Source organism: Chiloscyllium plagiosum, unplaced genomic scaffold (genome assembly GCF_037043375.1).
Source record: "Chiloscyllium plagiosum isolate Xiang-an unplaced genomic scaffold, Cpla_swu_hap1 HiC_scaffold_38, whole genome shotgun sequence".
Lineage (NCBI taxonomy): Eukaryota > Metazoa > Chordata > Chondrichthyes > Orectolobiformes > Hemiscylliidae > Chiloscyllium > Chiloscyllium plagiosum.
Window position 1 is genome coordinate 32,606,676 of NW_028270176.1, and position 21,170 is coordinate 32,627,845.

General features: G+C 50.5%; 1 protein-coding gene across 1 annotated transcript in view; it reads left to right on the forward strand.

Moving 5' to 3' along the window:
- The window catches only part of LOC122546810 (nectin-1-like), a 26,779-nt gene extending 6,493 nt beyond the window's left edge, over window positions 1-20,286 (forward strand). The window contains exons 2-8 of the mRNA XM_087980749.1: window positions 1,206-1,553; window positions 3,624-3,917; window positions 9,134-9,251; window positions 16,001-16,170; window positions 17,013-17,126; window positions 18,294-18,328; window positions 19,995-20,286. Of these exons, the coding sequence (XP_087836875.1) occupies window positions 1,206-1,553; window positions 3,624-3,917; window positions 9,134-9,251; window positions 16,001-16,170; window positions 17,013-17,126; window positions 18,294-18,328; window positions 19,995-20,114 (1,199 nt within the window). The 3' untranslated portion in view covers window positions 20,115-20,286. The remainder of the gene's footprint in view (window positions 1-1,205; window positions 1,554-3,623; window positions 3,918-9,133; window positions 9,252-16,000; window positions 16,171-17,012; window positions 17,127-18,293; window positions 18,329-19,994) is intronic.
- Window positions 20,287-21,170: the final 884 nt, after the last annotated feature.

Genomic DNA, 21,170 nt, shown 5'->3' on the forward strand with positions numbered 1-21,170 from the left:
CTCCCATCAGGAAAGGCAGGTTTTAAAATTCAACTCCAGTCGCTCACTATTTTTTTTTCAATGTTAAGTCATAAAGTCATGCAACACAGAAACAGACCCTTCGGCCCACTCAGTCCGTGCTGACCAAACTAAACTAGTCCCCCCTGCCTGCTCCTGGACCATCTCCCTCCAACCCTTTCCTGTCCATGCCCAAATCCCTTTTAAACGTCGTAACTGCCCCACCACCCCCCCCACTTCCTCAGGAAGGCCATTCCACACACGGACCACCCTCTGAGGAAAAAAACTTGCCCCTCATGTCTTTTTAAATCCCTCTCCCTCACCTTAAAAATGTGCCCCCTAGTCGTGACAGCCCCCACCCGAGGGAGCAGACACCTACCACTAACTTTATCTATACCCGTCATTATTTTATCAATTTCTATCCTCAGCCTCCTACGCTCCGGGGAAAACAGTCCCAGCCTATCCAGCCTTTCTTTGTAACTCCAACCCTCCCATTCCCAGCAACATCCTGGGAAATCTCTCCGGAACCCTCTCCAGTTTAATAATATCCTTCCTATAACAGGGTGACCAGAACTGGACACAGTATTCCAGAAGGGGCCTCACCAATGTCCTGTACAACCTCAACATGACGTTCCCAACTCCTACACTCAAAGGCCTGAACAATGAAGGGAAGTATGCCAAATGCCTTCTTCCAGACCCCAACAGCAACTACCATACGCTAACCAAAACATCCTGGTTCTGTGAGAGAGCTTGGCCACACTCGCTCAGGCTGCTTCTATTGTTCCAACTTTAAAGAAAGAAAGCCCAAGGCCTCATACGTTGATTGGATTAGTGGTGCTGGAAGAGCACAGCAGTTCAGGCAGCATCCAAGGAGCAGCAAAATCGACGTTTCAGGGAAAAGCCCTTCATCAGGAGAGGAAGGGCTTTTGCCCGAAGCGTCGATTTCGCTGCTCCTTGGATGCTGCCTGAACTACTGTGCTCTTCCAGCCCCACTGATCCAGAATCTGGTTTCCAGCATCTGCAGTCATTGTTTTTACCTCATAAATTGTCTGTCTTTTCTTAGACTGACCTGTCTTCCAGCCTCTCTCTCTCTCTCTAAAAGAAACCAGGACACCACTGAAAGCAGCAGCGTTACCGTTGCCACGTACATAAAGTCCACGGTGATGACTGGGGGAAGTCTCACTCGCTACCTTTTCTCTATCCCACAGCCGCCATCGCTCAGAGAATTGTCGTTGCAGACTTCATGACAGGGATCGCGGGGGAGCAATTGGACCTGCCCTGCCTTTTTATCTACGATGAGACCAGCCTTCAGGTCGTCCAGGCCACTTGGCTGAAGCATAGAGAGGGAACGGATGAGAACATCGCTGTGTACAACCCGCTGTTCGGGATGAGTTACCCCACCATGTCTGGGAGGGTTCGCTTCCACAATGCCACGTCCGGCAACTGCACCCTGACCGTCCACCCCCTGGAACTGGAGGACCAAGGCGTATACAGTTGCGAAGTCAACGTTTTCCCGTCGGGCAAGTTCGAATCCAGGACCGAGCTGACGGTTCTAGGTGAGCGGGCGCGCGCCGACTCCCACCCTCCGTCCTGTGAGGCCACGATCCGAGCTTCCCCCCCCCCCACACCCCTCCCCCCCCCCAACCAACGCTCCTGCAGAGGGTTGGCGGGATGCTGCTGTGCGAGAGATTCGCGGAATGGTGAATCCAACCGGAGAGGGATACCCCACATCACGGCCCAGAAGGCGGGGAACGGGTGAGGGCACTGCGCCCTTGTGGGGCAGAGGGTGTGCTCTCCGCACAGCAGGATCCCACAGGCAGCGATGTGATCCAAACCTGCCTTAGCTGCTTTCACAGTCTGGGAATGGAGGGGCTGGGAGGGTGGTTTTAAGAACACCGAGCAGAAATTAGGCCATTCGGCCCATCGAGTCTACTCCATCATTCAATCATGGTTGATAAGTTACTCAACCCCATTCTCCCACTTTCTCCCCATGACCCTTGAACCCCTTACGTACCAAGAGCCTATCTATCTCCGTGTTAAATATACTCAGTGACCCAGCACCCACAGCCTTCCATGGGAGTGAATTTCACAGATTCCCCACCCTCTCACTGAAGACATCTCTCCTTATCTCCATTCTAAAAGGTCTTCCCACAATAGGGTGAGGGATGGATTAGAGCTGGGATTAGGATTAGGGTTAGGATTAGGTTTAGGGTTAGGTTACTCTAAGACTGTGCCCTCGGGCCCTAGTCTGTCCTACCAATGGAAACACCTTCCCAGTGTGCACTGTGTCCAGGCCACGCTGTAAGTTTCAATTAGATTCCCCCCCCTCATCCCTGGAAACTCCATCGAGTACAGACGCAAAGACCTCAAACATTCCTCATATCTTAAATGTTTCATTCCTGGCATCAATCTCGTGATCCTCCTCTGAACACACTCCATTTACATTCTCCCCGTGTCTGCGTGGGTTGGCCATGGGAAATTGTCCCATAGTGCCCAGGGATGTGCAGGTTAGGGAGGATTGGCCATGGGAAATTGTTCCATAGTGCCCAGGGATGTGCAGGTTAGGGTGGATTGGCCATGGGATATTGCCCATAGTGCCCAGGGATGTGCAGGTTAGGGTGGATTGGCCATGGGAAATTGTCCCATAGTGCCCAGGGATGTGCAGGTTAGGGTGGATTGGCCATGGGAAATTGCCCATAGTGCCCAGGGATGTGCAGGTTAGGGTGGATTGGCCATGGGAAATTGTCCCATAGTGCCCAGGGATGTGCAGGTTAGGGTGGATTGGCCATGGGAAATTGCCCATAGTGCCCAGGGATGTGCCGGTTAGGGTGGATTGGCTATGCTGAATTGTCTCATAGTGTCCTGGGATATGCAGGTTAGGGTGGATTGGCCATGGGAAATTGTCCCATAGTGCCCAGGGATGTGCAGGTTAGGGTGGATTGGCCATGGGGAATTGTCCCATAGTGCCCAGGGATGTGTGGGTTCGGGGGGATTGGCCATGGGAAATTGTCCCATAGTGCCCAGGGATGTGTGGGTTCGGGTGGATTGTCTCAGACCAGGTAAAGATGGCAGTTTCCTTCCCTAAAGGACATTAGTGAACCAGATGGAGCTTCCCCCCAACCATCAGCATTCGACTCTTAATTCCAGATTTTTACTGAATTCAAATTCCAACATTTGCAGTGGCGGGGTTCAACTCCGGGTCCCCAGAACATTACTTGGCTCTCTGGATTAACATTTGGAAAAGTGTGGCACTGGAACAGCAGAGCAGGCCATGCAGCATCTGAGGAGCAGGAGATTCGATGTTTCGGGCATCAGGAATGCTACCTGACCTGCTGTGGTTTTCCAGCACCACGCCTTTCGACTCCAGCATCTCCAGCATCTGCACTCCTCACTGTCTCTGGACTAACAGTTCCAGCGATACTGCCGCTGCCTCCAGATTCTGATCCGATTGGCCGCGATCTTGTCAACTCGTGGAGCAGGCGCGAAGGGCCGAACGGCCTACTCCTCGCCCCATGACATCTCTTTTGTCGTTTCGCGTTGAAGTTAATCTTCAAAACCGCACGCCGGCCTTCCAAGTGCGTACTCACCCTGCCAACCCGTCTTTCCCCCACCCCCCCCACCCCCAGTCAGGCCCATCGGTCGCGTCATTGCCATGCCAACGGAGATCGGTTGGTCCGAGGCGCTGGTCGCCAGTTGCACAGCAGCCAATGGGAAGCCCCCAGCCAACGTCACGTGGATTGCCAAACTCCAGGGGAGGGTGACGTCAACTCGGAGGGAAAATCCAGACGGGACAGTGACTGTCTTCAGTCAGTACAGAATAATACCCAGCAGAAAGGCCAATGGACAGAACGTGACATGTGTGGTATCCCATGATGCACTAACGGCTCCGGTGAGCTTACCAGTGACGTTATCAGTCCTCTGTAAGTATGACATTGGGGGGGCATTATTAACCAACAGTGTCTCAACTCATTAAAATTAACTCATGGCACGCAGAGATCACTGATAAGGCCAACGCTTATGGTCACAGAGTCTTAGAGATGTACAGCATGGAAACAGACCCTTCGGTCCAACCCGTCCAGTTATCCCATCCCAATCTAGTCCCACCTGCCAGCACTTGGCCCATATCCCTCCAAACCCTCCCTATTCATATCCCCATCCAGATGCCTTTTAAATGTTGCAATTGTATCAGTCTCCACCACATCCTCTGGCAGCTCATTCCATACACGCACCATCCTCTGCGTGAAAATGTTGCCCCTTAGGTCTCTTTTATATCTTTCCCCTCTCACCCTAAACCTATGCCCCTCTAGTTCTGGACTCCCCCACCCCAGGGAAAAGACTTTGCCTATTTACCCTATCCTTGCCCCTCATGATTTTATAAACCTCTATAAGGTCACCCCTCAGCCTCCGACGCTCCAGGGAAAACAGCCCCAGCCTGTTCAGCCTCTCCCTGTAGCTCAAATCCTCCAACCCTGGCAACATCCTTGTAAATCTTTTCTGAACCCTTTCAAGTTTCACAACATCTTTCCGATAGGAAGGAGACCAGAATTGCACACAATATTCCAACAGTGGCCTAACCAATGTCCTGTACAGCCGCAACATGACCTCCCAACTCCTGTACTCAATACTCTGACCAATAAAGGAAAGCATACCAAACACCTTCTTCACTATCCTACCTACCTGTGACTCCACTTTCAAGGAGCTATGAACCTGCACTCCAAGGTCTCTTTGTTCAGCAACCCTCCCTAGTACCTAACCATTAAAAGTATAAGTCCTGCTAAGATTTGCTTTCCCAAAATGCAGCACCTCACATTTATCTGAATTAAACTCCATCTGCCACTCCTTGGCCCATTGGCCCATCTGGTCAAGAGCCCGTTGTAATCTGAGGTAACCCTCTTTGCTGTTCACTACACCTCCGATTTTGGTGTCATCACTGATTACATAGAAACATCAAAGAGCACAATGGGCCAAATGGCCTCATCTGAACTGTAAGGATTCTCAGGGGTCCTTCAGCCCATTGAGTCCTCACTGACAAAGAAAACTACCCCCCAAATCTACATGAGTTCCCACTTTCCAACACTTGGCCCTAGCTTCGAATGTTAAGATCTTGTATTTGGGAACAGTAACATGGGCTGAAGGGCCTCTCCGGATCCCCACAGTGCAGAGGAGGCCATTCGGCCCTTCCAGCCTGCTACCCCATCCATCATCATCATGGCTGATCATCCAACTCAATAGCCTCATGCTGCTTTCTCCCCATGACCTTCGACCTCAATCGCCCCTCTGCGCACCCTCCCCCCCACCCCCCAAGTGCTATATCCAACTGCCTCTTGAATACGTTCACTGTTTTGGCATCAGCTCCTTCCTGTGGGAATGAATCCCACAGGCTCCCCACAAATGTCTCCTCATCACCGTCCTAAATGGCCCACCCTGAATCCTCAGACAGTGGCCACCCTCCCTCCCCCCCCCGGTTCTGATCACACCCACCATCAGGAGCTGAGTATTCCCTTCAACTGCTGCAGTCCACGTGCTGGGGGTAGACCCACAATGCTGTTAGGGAGGCTGAATGGCCACCAAAACACACTGAAGAAACGGCCGATCTATTTCCAAGTCAGGATGGTAAGGGGCTCGGAGGGGAACTTGCAGAGGGGGGTGGTGTTCCCATGTATCTGCTGCCCCTTGTCCTTCTTGATGGAAGTGGTCGTGGGTTGGGAAGGCGCTGTTGGGGGTCACTATGTCTATTGCCAATCTTTGGAAACCCTCTGCTCTAGAACACATTAACTGCTCCATCGCTGAGTATCACTGACACTGAGTGTGGAAGATCTTACAATGCTAACTAAATCATGGGTACAGTACAAGACAATGCAAGGAAGAAGGACTAACGGTACAAGTTCAATAACCCTGCTCTCATGTTCCATGCTACATTTGGGGCACCCTTACTTGCTTCATTCATTGTAACCCTGGAGTTATGGTCAAGGCAGCTGTGTTTTTACCAAGGCATAGCCAAGAGTGTGGTGCTGGGAAAGCACAGCAGGTCAGGCAGCATCCGAGGAGCAGGAGAATCGACGTTTTGGGCAAAAGCCCTTCCTCAGGAACGATGCTGGGAGCCTCGGGGGTGGAGAGATAAATGGAATGGGGGGGGTGGGGATGGGGAGCAGGTGGTTGAGAGTGGAATAGGTGGATAGAGGTGGGGGCAAAGGTGATAGGTCAGAGGGGAGGGTGGAGTGGATTGGTGGGAAGGGAGATTGGCAGGTAGGACAGGTCATGGGGACAGTGCTGAGCTGGAAGGTTGGAACTCGGGTAAGGTGGGGGGAAAACTGGTTAAGTCCACATTGATGCCCTGGGGTTGGAGGGTCCCGAGGTGGAAGATGAGGCGTTCTTCCTCCAGGCGTCGGGTGGTGAGGGAGTGGCAGTAGAGGAGGCCCAGGACCTCCATGTCCTCGGCAGAGTGGGAGGGAGAGTTAAAGTGTTTGGCCACAGGACGGTGGGATTGATTGGTGCGGGTGTCCCAGAGATGTTCTCTGAAGCGCTCTGCAAGTAGGCATCCAGTCTCCCCAATCTCAAGGAGACCGCATCGGGAGCAATGGATGCAGTAAATGACATGTGTGGATGTGCAGGTGAAACTTTGATGGATGTGGAAGGCTCCTTTAGGGCCTTGGATAGCGGTGAGGGAGGAGGTGTGGGCACAGGTTTTACAGTTCCTGCAGTGGCAGGGAAAGGTGCCAGGTTGGGAGGGTGGGTTGTTAGGGGGGGGCGTGGACCTGACGAGAGAGTCACGGAGGGAACGGTTTTTACGGATCGCAGATAGGGGTGGGGAGGGAAATAAATCTCTGGGACCCGTTTGGAAATGGCGAAAGATGATGCAATGTTGACGGAAGTTGGTGGGGTGGAAGGTGAGGACCAGGGGCGTTCTGTCCTTGTTGCGGTTGGAGTGGTGGGGAATGAGGGCGGAGGTGCGAGATGGGGACGAGATGCGTTGGAGGGCACCAGCAACCCACATGTGAGGGGAAATTGCGGTCTTTAAAGAAGGAGGCCATCTGGTGTGTTCTGTGGTGGAACTGGTCCTCCTGGACGGAGCCAGGCAGGAACCTCTTCACTCTTGGTGTCTGACCATGGGTGTCTGTCAGGAGGGATAACAAGTCAGCAATCAGTCTGTTTGTTGCCATGGTGAACACACGGTGATGAAGTGGGATTTGAAACTGAGGGTTCCTGATCCACACGCACAAATACTACACACATGCACCCAAACTAACGACTTGGGAACTCAAGTAGACCAATGCAATCTATTTTTAATCATTTTCTCAAAGTTTGGGAGAAGATTTGTAGCTCGGGTGCTCATTGTTGTGGTTCTGTTCGCCGAGCTGGGAATTTGTCTTGCAAACGTTTCGTCCCCTGTCTAGGTGACATCCTCAGTGCTTGGGAGCCTCCTGTGAAACGCTTCTGTGGTGTTTCCTCCGGCATTTATAGTGGCCTGTCCCTGCCGCTTCCGGTTGTCAGTTTCAGCTGTCCGCTGTACTGGCCGGTATATTGGGTCCAGGTCAATGTGTTTGTTGATAGAGTCTGTGGATGAGTGCCATGGCTCCAGGAATTCCCTGGCTGTTCTCTGTTTGGCTTGCCCTATAATGGTAGTGTTGTCCCAGTCGAATTCATGTTGCTTGTTGTCTGCGTGTGTGGCTACTAAGGATAGCTGGTCGTGTCGTTTCGTGGTCAGTTGATGTTCATGTATGCGGATTGTTAGCTGTCTTCCTGTTTATCCTATATAGTGTTTAGTGCAGTCCTTGTATGGTATTTTGTACACTACATTCGTCTTGATCATGTTGGGTATCGGGTCCTTCGTTCTGGTGAGTTGTTGTCTGAGCGTGGCTGTTGGTTTGTGTGCTGTTATGAGTCCTAGTGGTCGCAGTAATCTGGCTGTCAGTTCCGAGATGCTCCTGATGTATGGTAGTGTAGCTAGTCCTTTTGGTTGTGGTATGTCCTCGTTCCGTTGTCTTTCCCTTAGGCATCTGCTGATGAAGTTGCGCGGGTATCCGTTTTTGGCGAATACCTTGTATAGGTGTTCCTCTTCTTCTTTTTGCAGTCCTGGTGTACTGCAGTCTGTTGTGGCCCTTTTGAATAGTGTCTTGATGCAGCTTCGTTTGTGTGTGTTGGGGTGGTTGCTTTCATAGTTCAGGACTTGGTCTGTGTGTGTGGCTTTCCTGTGTACCTTTGTGGTGAATTCTCCGTTCCCAACACACACAAACGAAGCTGCATCAAGACACTATTCAAAAGGGCCACAACACACTGCAGTACACCAGAACTGCAAAAAGAAGAAGAGGAACACCTATACAAGGTATTCGCCAAAAACGGATACCCGCGCAACTTCATCAACAGATGCCTAAGAGAAAGACCACGGAACGAGGACATACCACAACCAAAAGGACTAGCCACACTACCATACATCAAGAACATATCTGAAATGACAGCCAGACTACTGCGACCACTAGGACTTATAACAGCACACAAACCAACAGCCACGCTCAGACAACAACTCACCAGAATGAAGGACCCGATACCCAACATGATCAAGACCAACGTAGTGCACAAAATACCATGCAAGGACTGCACAAAACACTACATAGGACAACCAGGAAGACAGCTAACGATCCGTATCCATGAACATCAACTAGCCACGAAACGACACGACTAGCTATCCTTAGTAGCCACACACACAGACAACAAGCAACATGAATTCGACTGGGACAACACTACTATCATAGGGCAAGCCAGACAGAGAACAGCCAGGGAATTCCTAGAAGCATGGCACTCATCCACAGACTCGATCAACAAACACATCGACCTGGACCCAATATACCGGCCACTGCAGCGGACAGCTGGAACTGACAACCGGAAGCGGCAGGGACAGGCCACTACAAATGCCGGAGGAAACACCACAGAAGCGCTTCACAGGAGGCTCCCAAGCACTGAGGATGTCACCTAGACAGGGGACGAAACGTTTGCAAGACAAATTCCCAGCTCGGTTAATCATGTTCTCCTGCACTTGTTCAGATTTCTCATGTGTGAAAGACCCCATTTGTAAACGATGAGGAAGTGCTGACTGATTTTCTATTTCTGCTTTGATATTTTGTTTCCTCTCTCTGGTTAGACCCTCCGGAAGTGAGAATTATTGGGTACGATGGCAACTGGCAAGTAAACCAACACAACGTTAGCCTCAGTTGTCTTGCTGAGGCAAACCCACCAGCAACAAGTTACCACTGGACAATGTACGTCACTTTGGCTAAGAAAGCATTATCGGTCAACCTGATCTGGGATAGAAGGCACGCTTAAAATCCAGCAACTCTTTGGAATCACCGAATCCCCACAGTGAAGAAAGGCCATTCAGACCATCGAATCTGCAATGACCCTCCCCACCTTATCATTGTATTCCCCTTCGCTAATCCACCCGAACCTGCACATCCCTGGGCACTATGGGACAATTCCCCATGGCCAATCCACCCTGACCTGCACATCCCTGGGCACTATGGGACAATTTCCCATGGCCAATCCACCCTAACCTGCACATCCCTGGGCACTATGGGACAATTTCCCATGGCCAATCCACCCTAACCTGCACATCCCTGGGCACTATGGGACAATTCCCCATGGCCAATCCACCCTAACCTGCACATCCCTGGACACTATGGGACAATTTCCCATGGCCAATCCACCCTAACCTGCACATCCCTGGACACTATGGGACAATTCCCCATGGCCAATCCACCCTAACCTACACATCCCTGGGCACTATGGGACAATTTCCCATGGCCAATCCACCGTAACCTGCACATCCCTGGGCACTATGGGACAATTTCCCATGGCCAATCCACTCGAACCTGCACATCCCTGCGCACTATGGGACAATTTCCCATGGCCAATCCATCCTAACCTGCACATCCCGGGACACTATGGGACAATTTAGCATGGCCAATCCATCCTAACCTGCACAATCCAGGGCACTGTGGGACAATTTCCCATGGCCAATCCACCCTAACCTGCACATCCCTGGGCACTATGGGACAATTCCCCATGGCTAATCCACCCGAACCTGCACATCCCTCGGCACTATGGGACAATTCCCCATGGCCAATCCACCCTAACCTGCACATCCCTGGGCACTATGGGACAATTCCCCATGGCCAATCCACCCTAACCTGCACATCCCTGGGCACTATGGGACAATTCCCCATGGCTAATCCACCCGAACCTGCACATCCCTGGGCACTATGGGACAATTTCCCATGGCCAATCCACCCTAACCTGCACATCCCTGGGCACTATGGGACAATTTCCCATGGCTAATCCACCCGAACCTGCACATCCCTGGACACTGTGGGACAATTTCCCATGGCCAATCCATCCTAACCTGCACAACCCAGGGCACTATGGGACAATTTCCCATGGCCAATCCACCCTAACCTGCACATCCCTGGGCACTATGGGACAATTTCCCGTGGCCAATCCACCCTAACCTGCACATCCCTGGGCACTATGGGACAATTTAGCATGGCCAATCCACCCTAACCTACACATCCCTGGACACTATGGGACAATTTCCCATGGCCAATCCACCCTAACCTGCACATCCCTGGGCACTATGGGACAATTTCCCATGGCCAATCCACTCTAACCTGCACATCCCTGGGCACTATGGGACAATTTCCCATGGCCAATCCATCCTAACCTGCACATCCCGGGACACTATGGGACAATTTAGCATGGCCAATCCACCATAACCTACACTTCCCTGGGCACTATGGGACAATTTCCCATGCCCAATCCACCCTAACCTGCACATCCCTGGGCACTATGGGACAATTTCCCATGCCCAATCCACCCAAACCTGCACATCCCTGGGCACTATGGGACAATTTCCCATGCCCAATCCAACCTAACCTACACATCCCTGGGCACTACGGGGCAATTTAGCATGGCCAATCCACCCTAACCTACACATCCCTGGGCACGATGGGACAATTTCCCATGGCCAATCCACCCTAACCTACACATCCCTGGGCACTATGGGACAATTTAGCATGGCCAATCCACCCTAACCTACACATCCCTGGGCACTATGGGACAATTTTCCATGGCCAATCCACCCTAGCCTGCACATCCCTGGACACTATAGGACAATGTAGCATGGCCAATCCATCCTAACCTACGCATCCCAGGGCATTATGGGACAATTTCCCATGGCCAATCCACCCTAACCTGCACATACCTGGGCACTATGGGACAATTTCTCATGGCCAATCCACCCTAACCTGCACATCCCTGGGCACTATGGGACAATTTAGCATGGCCAATCCACCCAAACCTGTACCTCCCTGGACACCATCAGAGAATTTCCCATGGCCAATCCATCCTAACCTGCACAACCCTGGGCACTACGGGACAATTTCCCGTGGCCAATCCACCCTAACCTGTACCTCACTGGGCACTATCAGAGAATTTCCCATGGCCAATCCACCCTAACCTGCACATCCCTGGACACTATGGGGCAATTTCCCGTGGCCAATCCACCCTAACCTGCACATCCCTGGGCACTATGGGACAATTTAGCATGTCCAATCCACCCTAACCTGCACATCCCTGGACACTATGGGACAATTTCCCATGGCCAATCCTCCCTAACCTGCACATCCCTGGACACTATGGGACAATTTCCCATGGCCAATCCACCCTAACCTGCACATCCCTGGACACTATGGGACAATTTCCCGTGGCCAATCCACCCTAACCTGCACATCCCTGGGCACGATGGGACAATTTAGCATGGCCAATCCACCCTAACCTACACATCCCTGGACACTATGGGACAATTTCCCATGGCCAATCCACCCTAATCTGCACATCCCTGGGCACTATGGGACAATTTCCCATGGCCAATCCACCCTAACCTGTACATCCCTGTGCACTATGGGACAATTTCCCATGGCCAATCCACTCTAACCTGCACATCCCTGGACACTATGGGACAATTTCCCATGGCCAATCCACCCTAACCTGCACATCCCTGGGCACTATGGGACAATTTCCCGTGGCCAATCCACCCTAACCTGCACATCCCTGGGCACTATGGGACAATTTAGCATGGCCAATCCACCATAACCTACACATCACTGGGCACTATGGGACAATTTCCCGTGGCCAATCCACCCTAACCTGCACATCCCTGGGCACTATGGGACAATTTAGCATGCCCAATCCACCCTAACCTGCACATCCCTGGGCACTATGGGACAATTTCCCATGCCCAATCCACCCTAACCTGCACATCCCTGGGCACTATGGGACAATTTCCCATGGCCAATCCACCCTAACCTGCACATCCCTGGGCACTATGGGACAATTTCCCATGGCCAATTCACCCTAACCTGCACATCCCTGGGCACTATGGGACAATTTCCCATGGCCAATCCACCCTAACCTGCACATCCCTGGGCACTATGGGACAATTTCCCATGGCCAATCCACCCTAACCAGCACATCCCTGGGCACTATGGGACAATTTCCCATGGCCAATCCACCCTAACCTACACATCCCTGGGCACTATGGGACATTTTCCCATGGCCAATCCACCCTAACCTGCACATCCCTGGGCACTATGGGACAATTTTCCATGGCCAATCCACCCTAACCTTCACATCTTTAGACTACGGGAGGAAACCAGAGCACCTGGGGGAAAGTCACGCAGATACGGGAAGAATGTACAAACTCCACACAGACAGTCCCGAACGTGGAAACGAGCCCAGGTCCCTGGTGCTGGGAGGCACAGTTTTAACCACTGAGCCACCGTGCTGCCTCCCACGTTAGTTCTAATATTTCATAAAAATACTGAACATTCTCCCATAAAAACAATTCAATTGCTCTCTCTCTCTAACTCTTCCCTCTCCAGGAAGGATGGGATTACACTGGAAGGGAATACAGAGGCAGATTCACCAGGACGTTGCCCTGGAGCAGAGAGGGTTAAGGGTGATGTGAAAGTGGGATATAAGATTATGAGGGGCATGGACAGGGTGGGTAGGTAGCAGCTGCTCCCCTTAGTCAAAGGGTGAACAACAAGAGGACATCAATTTGACTTGACAGGCACAGGGTTTAGAGGGAATTTGAGTAAAATGTCTTCGATCATGGAGTCAGAGTCATACCGCATGGAAACAGGCCCTTTTGCCCAAACTGGTCCGTGCTGACCATGATGTCCACTCAGCTAGTCCCAGCTGCCTGCATTTGGTCCATATCCCTCTGAAACCTTACTATGCATGTACCGATCCAAATGGTTTTTGGATGTTACTGGTGTACCTGCCTCAACCATGCTCTGTGTGAGGAAGTTACCCCTCAGCTCCTTCCTGAATATTTCGTCTTTCCCGGAGGGTTTCGGGATCTGGAATGCGCTGCCTGGGAGGGGAGCTGAGGCAGGAAACCTCACAACCTTTCCAAACACTTGACATATCACCACATTGAAGGCGACGGGTCTAGTGCTAGATAGTGGGACCTGTGTAGGGAGCAGGGTATTTTTTGGCAGGGGAGGCTCAAGTAGCCAAAGGGCCTCCACTGTGCTGTAAGATTCTCTGTATCAGGTTACCTGGATCCCTCTGCACCATTGCTAGCTTTCTCTGTTTAAGTAAGGTTCAACTCCCCTCGCGTGTGAAGTGTAAAGTTCACATTGTCTCATTTCATACAGCATTCACTTAATTTTTACTCACTTGTTCCTCTTACTTATATCCCCTTGTAGGCCATTCACCTCATCCTCACAACTTGCCTCCTTACCAATGTTTGTAATCACCAGAAAAGTTAGCTTCCACCTATTTATTCACTCATTAATGTGAACTGTAAAAAAAAAACTTCAGGGCTGCATTACCATAAAGTTCAAATTTTTTCTTCCAGCAGAGTACTCCCCGTGTCTGCGTGGGTTTCCTCCGGGTGCTCCGGTTTCCTCCCACACTCCAAAGATGTGCGGGTCAGGTGAATTGGCCATGCTAAATTGCCCATAGTGTTAGGTTAAAGGGGTAAATGTAGGGGAATGGGTGGGTTGTGCTTCGGCGGGTCGGTGTGGACTTGTTGGGCCGAAGGGCCTGTTTCCACACTGTAAGTAATCTAATCTAATCTAAAAAAGTACTCTGTCCAGTTACCTGTTATAGGAAGGATATTATTAAACTGGAGAGGATTCCGGAGAGATTTCCCCAGGATGTTGCTGGGAATGGGAGGGTTTGAGTTTTAAAGAAAGGCTGGATAGGCTGGGACTATTTTCCCCGGAGCGTAGGAGGCTGAGAGAATTTTTTTTAATGCATTTATTCAATAAGGGAGTCACCTTTATCGCCCAGAGGGCAGTTAAGACTGAACTGCACCACTGTGGGTCTGCAGTCACGTGTAGGCCCAGGCCAGGTAAGGATGGCAGTTTCCTTCCCGGAAGGACATTCGTGACCCAGATGAGGTTTTTCCGACAATGGGTTCATGGTCATCATTAGACTCTTAATGCCAGATATTTATTGAATTCAGATTCCACCATCTGCAGTGGTGGGATTCGAACCCGGGTTCCCAGAACATAATCGGGGTCTCCGCATTTAACAGTGCAGTGCTAACACCATTAATCTATCACTTCCCCAAAAGGTGACCCAATAGAAGCTTATAAAATAGTGAGGGGTATGGTTGGAGTCATTGGTAGTTCTCCTTTCCCTTAGATAGGCAACATTAAGATTAGGGAACATCAAGTGGGTGGCATGGTGGCTCAGTGGTTCGCACTGCTGCCTCACGGCGCCAGGGACCGGGGTTCGATTACAACCTTGGGTGAACTGACTGTGTGGAGTTTGCACATTCTCCCCGTGTCTGCGTGGGTTTCCTCCGGGTGCTCCGGTTTCCTCCCACATTCCAAAGATGTGCCGGTCAGGGTGGATTGGCCACGCTAAATTACCCATAGGCTTCAGTAAATTAGTCAGAGAAATGGGTCTGGGTGGGTTACTCTTCGGAGGGTCGGTGTCGACTTGTTGGGCCGAAGGGCCTGTTTCCACACTGTAGGGAATCTAATCTAATTAGGAAGCACATTTTTAAGGAGAGAGGTTTAAAAAAGACACGGGGGGCGGGCGGCAATTATTTTCCCCAGAGGGTGGTTCGTGTGTGGAATGACCTTCCTGAGGAAGTGGGGGGTGTGGGGACAATTACAACGTTTAAAAGGCATTTGGATAAGGACATGGACAGGAAAGGGTTGGAGGGAGATGGGCCAGGAGCAGGCAGGGGAGGGTCTAGTTTAGTTTGGGACTGTGTTCGGTGTGAACTCTCTCCATGCTGTATGACTCTATGACTCGATATGATTGTGGAGCCCACCAGATTGTGGAGAGAGTAGGACCTAATGAGATCAATGTCCGCTAGGGACAACCAGACAAGAATGGGAGAGAGATGTGACTGGGACATTAGGGTGATCAATTCTGATAGAGAAGAAGATTGGAGAAGATTGGAGGCAATAAATCCTCATACAGGCTGGCTTGGCCGAATGGCTTTATAGAGAAAATGAGGTCTGCAGATGCTGGAGATCAGAGATGGAAATGTGTTGCTGGAGAAGCGCAGCAGGTCAGGCAGCATCTAGGGAACAGGAGAATCGACGTTTCGGGCATTAGCCCTTCTTCAGGAAGCCCTTCTTCCTGAAGAAGGGCTTATGCCCGAAACGTCGATTCTCCTGTTCCTTGGATGCTGCCTGACCTGCTGCGCTTTTCCAGCAACACATTTTCAGCTCTGATCTCCAGCATCTGCAGTCCTCACTTTCTCCTCCTTTATGTCCATCTAACCAATGCTAGCCTCCAATCTGACTCCCGGCTTATCGCTCACCTTCTGTATCCCTTCCCAGAAACAGTCGTGCATTCTGTTCAGGAAGGGGATAGCTATCGAGAGCAGAGTGAAATCGATCTTAATGTATTGTTGAAGGACACCAACCATGCCCTTACCAGAGCAGAGGTAACTGAGAGTTGGGTCTGTTATTCCCAGGAGCTCAGGGGTTGTACCTGAACGTGCCCGCATAGCGGGGGATCAGCTGATCATTGACCAAGTGGATTATTCTGTCAACGGAACATGGATTTGCGAAGCTACAAACAAACTTGGCAAGGGGAAAGGAGAAATTATAATTGTAGTGAGAGAACCAGACTCGCTCCGTGCAGGTAATCTTCAACTATATAATTAAAGGGCTTTTGGGGGTGGGAAGATTTTTTTTTTGTCTTAACTAATGCCAGATGCATGTGACGATCGTGGAGTTCCATAGAGTGCAGATGGAGGCCTTTCAGCCCATTGAGTCTGCACCAACTCGCCAAAGAGCATCCCAACTCAACCCCCGACCTACCAATGTAATCCCCACATTTCCCACGGCTCATCCACCTCACCAACACATCCCTGGGCACTATGGGACAATTTCCCATGGCCAATCCACCCTACCCTGCATATCCCTGGGCACTATGGGACAATTTCCCATGGCCAATCCACCCTACCCTGCATATCCCTGGGCACTATGGGACAATTTCCCATGGCCAATCCACCCTAACCTGCATATCCCTGGGCACTATGGGACAATTTCCCATGGCCAATCCACCCTAACCTGCACATCCCTGGGCACTATGCGACAATTACCCATGGTCAATCCACCCTAACCTGCACATTATGGGACAATTTAGCAAGGCCAATCCACCCTAACCTGCACATCCCTGGGCACTATGGGACAATTTCCCATGGCCAATCCACCCTGACCTGCACACCTTTGGACTGTGGGAGGAAACCGGAGCACCCGGAGGAAACCCACGCAGACAGGGGGAGGATGTGCAAACTCCTCACAGACAGTTGCCTGAGGTTGGAATCGAACCTGGGTCCCTGATGCTGTGAGGCATATTTGCTAACACTGAGCCACCCAGAGTAATGTCTGGAGTAAGCAAGGCTCGCAATGGGATAATTTCGTTCATTAGCTGTCTATGGAAGAAAATTAATGACTTCTTCTCCGTGTGGAACTTTATAGGCAAGTTTTATGGATCCACCATGGTGCTCATTGTCACAGGGACCATCATAGGGATCTTGATCATAATTGTCTCACTCGCCATTGTGATTGTGAAGAAACAGAAGACAATGGAGGGTAAGCAGTTTAATATTCTCATGGATTCTTTTAACATCTCCCACTTTGGGGAATATAGAGCTTGGTCAGCATTGGAAACCAATGCTTAAAGAAGGTTTACTAGTGTGAGCCTGGGGTGATGGGTTTGTCTTGGGGGAGAAATTGGATGGATAAGGCTCATTTGGATGATCCCAGTATAGAGGGAGTATCTTATGAGTAAAGGTTACACGGGTTGGGACTCTCCTCACCGGTGTTTAGAACGAGAGGCGATCTCATTGAAACATATCAGATTCTGAAGGGGCCGGACAGGGTCAATGCTGAGAGGGAAGTTTTTTCTCATGGGATAGTCTAGGAGGACAGGGCACCATCTCAGAACAAAGGGGCACCAATTTCAGACTGAGCTGAGGAGGAATTTCTTCCTCAAAAGGGTTGTGAGTCTTTGGAGCTCCCTACCACAGAGGGCCGCGGGGCAGAGTCCTTGTGTATATTTAAGGATGAGATAGACAGATTCTTGATCAGTTAGGATTCATGGGTCACGGGGCAAGGGAGGACAGTGGACGTGATAGATGTGTCAGATCAGCCGTGATCCTGTTGAACGGTAGAGCTCGCTCGAGGGGCTCTTGTTCCTAGCCCTTATAAGTCTTATATCATCAGAGTTTACAATGAATGAGGGGGGCGAAAGCCATAAGATACTGAGCTGACTTAACAGACTGGACTCTGCGGATAACTCCCTCCCTCCTGGGGGAGTCTAGAACTGGGGGAACGGTTTCAGAATAAGGGGAGTGTTCCATTGGAGGCGGAGGCGAGGGGGGGAGTTTCTGCTCTCAAATGGGCTTGGGATTCCCTTTCAGAAGAACAGCGCACGCCTTCATTCATTGGAGGCTGCGTCAGTCCAACTTTGGCTCAGCCAGGGACTCAGAGAGCGGGGCGGGGAGGCGGAAACGTAGAGTTGAGAGGCCATGACCTTACCTAACGGTGGAGCGGATCTCTGGGGCTGAATGGCCTCCTCCTTCCTAAAGCGTGTCGGGAAATCAGGACGAAGGCGCGGTCCATTTCCCATTAGTTTCAGATCAGTTGGCGTACAGTACACAGTTGGTTTGAGCTTGGGCACTGAGGCTCAGGTGAATATCCACTGTAAAAGCGGAGGGAAATGTTTCTCACTCTCTTCCACTGTCTTTGTTCACACAGACGGCAAGTCTGATGCCCAGCCTTTTACCAGAAAGGTGAGTCACTATCATCAGCGAGGTAACGTACGCGTCTCGTGATGTCTCTCCGCAGCCCTTCACTATTTCAAAGCTGGAATCTCTGGAGGAGTTAGCATTGCCTGGGAAATGAGATTTAAAATATCACTTTGCCCATCTGACTTGTCAGCCAAGGATGGAATACAGTTCGGCCTCGGTCGCACACTAAGCCATGGTGGTCTAGTGGTGCAGTGAGTAGCAACCCTACCCTCTGAGACAGGGGACCTGGGTTCAAGTTCCATCTTCTGAGAGGTGACATGGAAAAGAGACCCTTCGGCCAAACCAGTCTATGCCCGATCAGACAGGTCAGGCAGCATCCGAGGAGCAGGAAAATCGACATTTCAGGCAAAAGCCCTTCATCAGGGAGGACCCACTGTGCTTTTCCAGCACCACTCTGATCTCCAATGTCATTACTTTCGCCATGCCGACCAGATATCCCAACCTAATCCAGTCCCATTTGCCAGCACTTGACACATATCCCTCCAAACCCTTCCTATTCATATACCCATTCAGATGCCTCTTAAATGTTGCAATTGTACCAGCCTCCACCACTTCCTCTGGCAGCTCATTCCATACACGTACCACCCTCTTGTGTGAAAAAGTTGCCCCTTACATCCCTTTTATATCTTTCCCCTCTCACCCATGCCCTCTAGTTCTGGACTCCCCGATTCCAGGGAAAAGACCTTGTCTATTTACCCTATCCATGACCCTCATGATTTTATAAACCTCTATAAGGTCAACCCTCAGCCTCTGGCGTTCCAGGGAAAACAGCCCCAGCCTGTTCAGCCTCTCCCTGTAGCTCAAACTCTCCAACCCTGGCAACATCCTTGTAAATCTTTTCTGAACCCTTTCAAGTTTCACAACACCCTTCCTTCAGCAGGGAGACCAGAATTGCACACAATATTCCAACAGTGGCCTAACCAATGTCCTGTACAGCTGCAACATGACCTCCCAACTCCTGTACTCAATACTCTGACCAATAAAGGAAAGCATACCAAACGCCTCCTTCACTATCCTGTCTACCTGCGACTCCACTTTCAAGGAGCTATGAACCTGCACTCCAAGGTCTCATTGTTTGGCAAGTGTCCATTAAGTGTCACTAAGTTAAGAATCACCTAACACTAGGTTATAGTCCAACAGGTTTATTTGGAAGGACCAGCTTGCGGAGCGCCCCTCCTTCATCAGGTGGCTAGTGGGGCGGTATCACAAAACTAGGCAAAAGTGAGAACTGCAGATGCTGGAAACCAGAGTTTAAATCAGACTGGTGCTGGAAAAGCACAGCAGGTCAGGCAGCATCCGAGGAGCAGGAAAATCGACGTTTCGGGCAAAAGCCCTTCATCAGGAATAAAGGATCAGGTATCATCAGACATAGAATTTATCGTTAAAGATCAAAGTGTCATACAAGTGATATATTAAACAAACCGAGATTGGTGTTAAGTCTTTAATCATTTAGAATGGGTCACAGGTTTCGATTTATTAACATGTAGCTCCCAGAATTTCTTTCAAGTCACAGCCCCAAGATATTTTAAGGTTTTTTTTTAAGAAAAGGGTGATATCTCAGCTCAGACAATGCATTAAAGGTGTGGGGTTAGAGTCTGTCTGCATCCCAAGGTGAATCAATTCAAACTCGATCCTATCCCATCAACAGCGGAGCCACATCACAGTGTTTGCAACTCTCAACCTGAACGTGCTCGATGGCGCTAATTCTTCAAAGACGGACGTGAATGAAACCGGAGCAACAGTAAATGCAGATGTTAACGTTAATTAGAGAGTCTTCCTTCGTGGATCGGACGCTAAATGGTGGGTCTGAGTCAATACTGTAACTGCTCGGTAACCGGGTCCAATTAAAATCCGAAAACACGCTCACAATGACTCCAAACATTCTGGAACTGGATTCTTATGTTGCTGTAATAGATATTAAACACTGTGTGTAACCACTTGATTCTGTCTCCTTCTTACGTTTCGACTGCCTGTAGTCCTCTTTGGTCGCATTTCAATTCACTCATCTGTCAGCGAAAGAGACAATTGCATTTCTCTAGAGCCTTTGGTGGCCGCGTCTGAAAGTTCCTATCCAGCTGGCGTGAGACACAGGTAATGTTACGGGACCCAGGTTCGAATCCCGCCACGGCAGATGGTGGAAGTTGAATTCAATAAAAAAGCAGGAATTAAAAGTTTAATGATTGTGAATCCATTGCTGACAATTAGGAAAGCCCCATCGGGTTGGGCAATGTCCGTCAGGGAGGGAAACTGCCATTCGTACCTGGTCTCGGCCTACACGTGACTCTCGACCCACAGCAATGTGGTTGACTCTTAACTGCCCCCTGGGCAATTCAGGATGGGCAATAAATACAGGCCCAGCTGGAGACACCCTCATTCCCTGAATGAAAAAAGCAAACCATAATTTTCTCAGACACAGATGAAAGAATAATGAACATTTCCTTCAGATGTGGTTACGTTCCAACCGAGGGGGGTCAGTTAGCCTCCATTCCCTGACTTGCACGTGGGTTCAAATGTTTCAAGATTCCCGACAATGTGAAAGTAGGCCATTCAGCCCATCGTGTCCACAACAATCCTCCAAACAGCATCCTAGTCACGCCTCAGAACACTGCATTTCCCACAGTCAATCCAGCTTAACCTGCACATCCCTGGGCACTATGGGACAATTTCCCATGGCCAATCCACCCTAACCTGCACATCCCTGGGCACTATGGGACAATTTCCCATGGCCAATCCACCCTAACCTGCACATCACATCCCTGGACACTTTGGGACAATTTCCCATGGCCAATCCACCGTAACCTGCACATCCCTGGGCATTATGGGA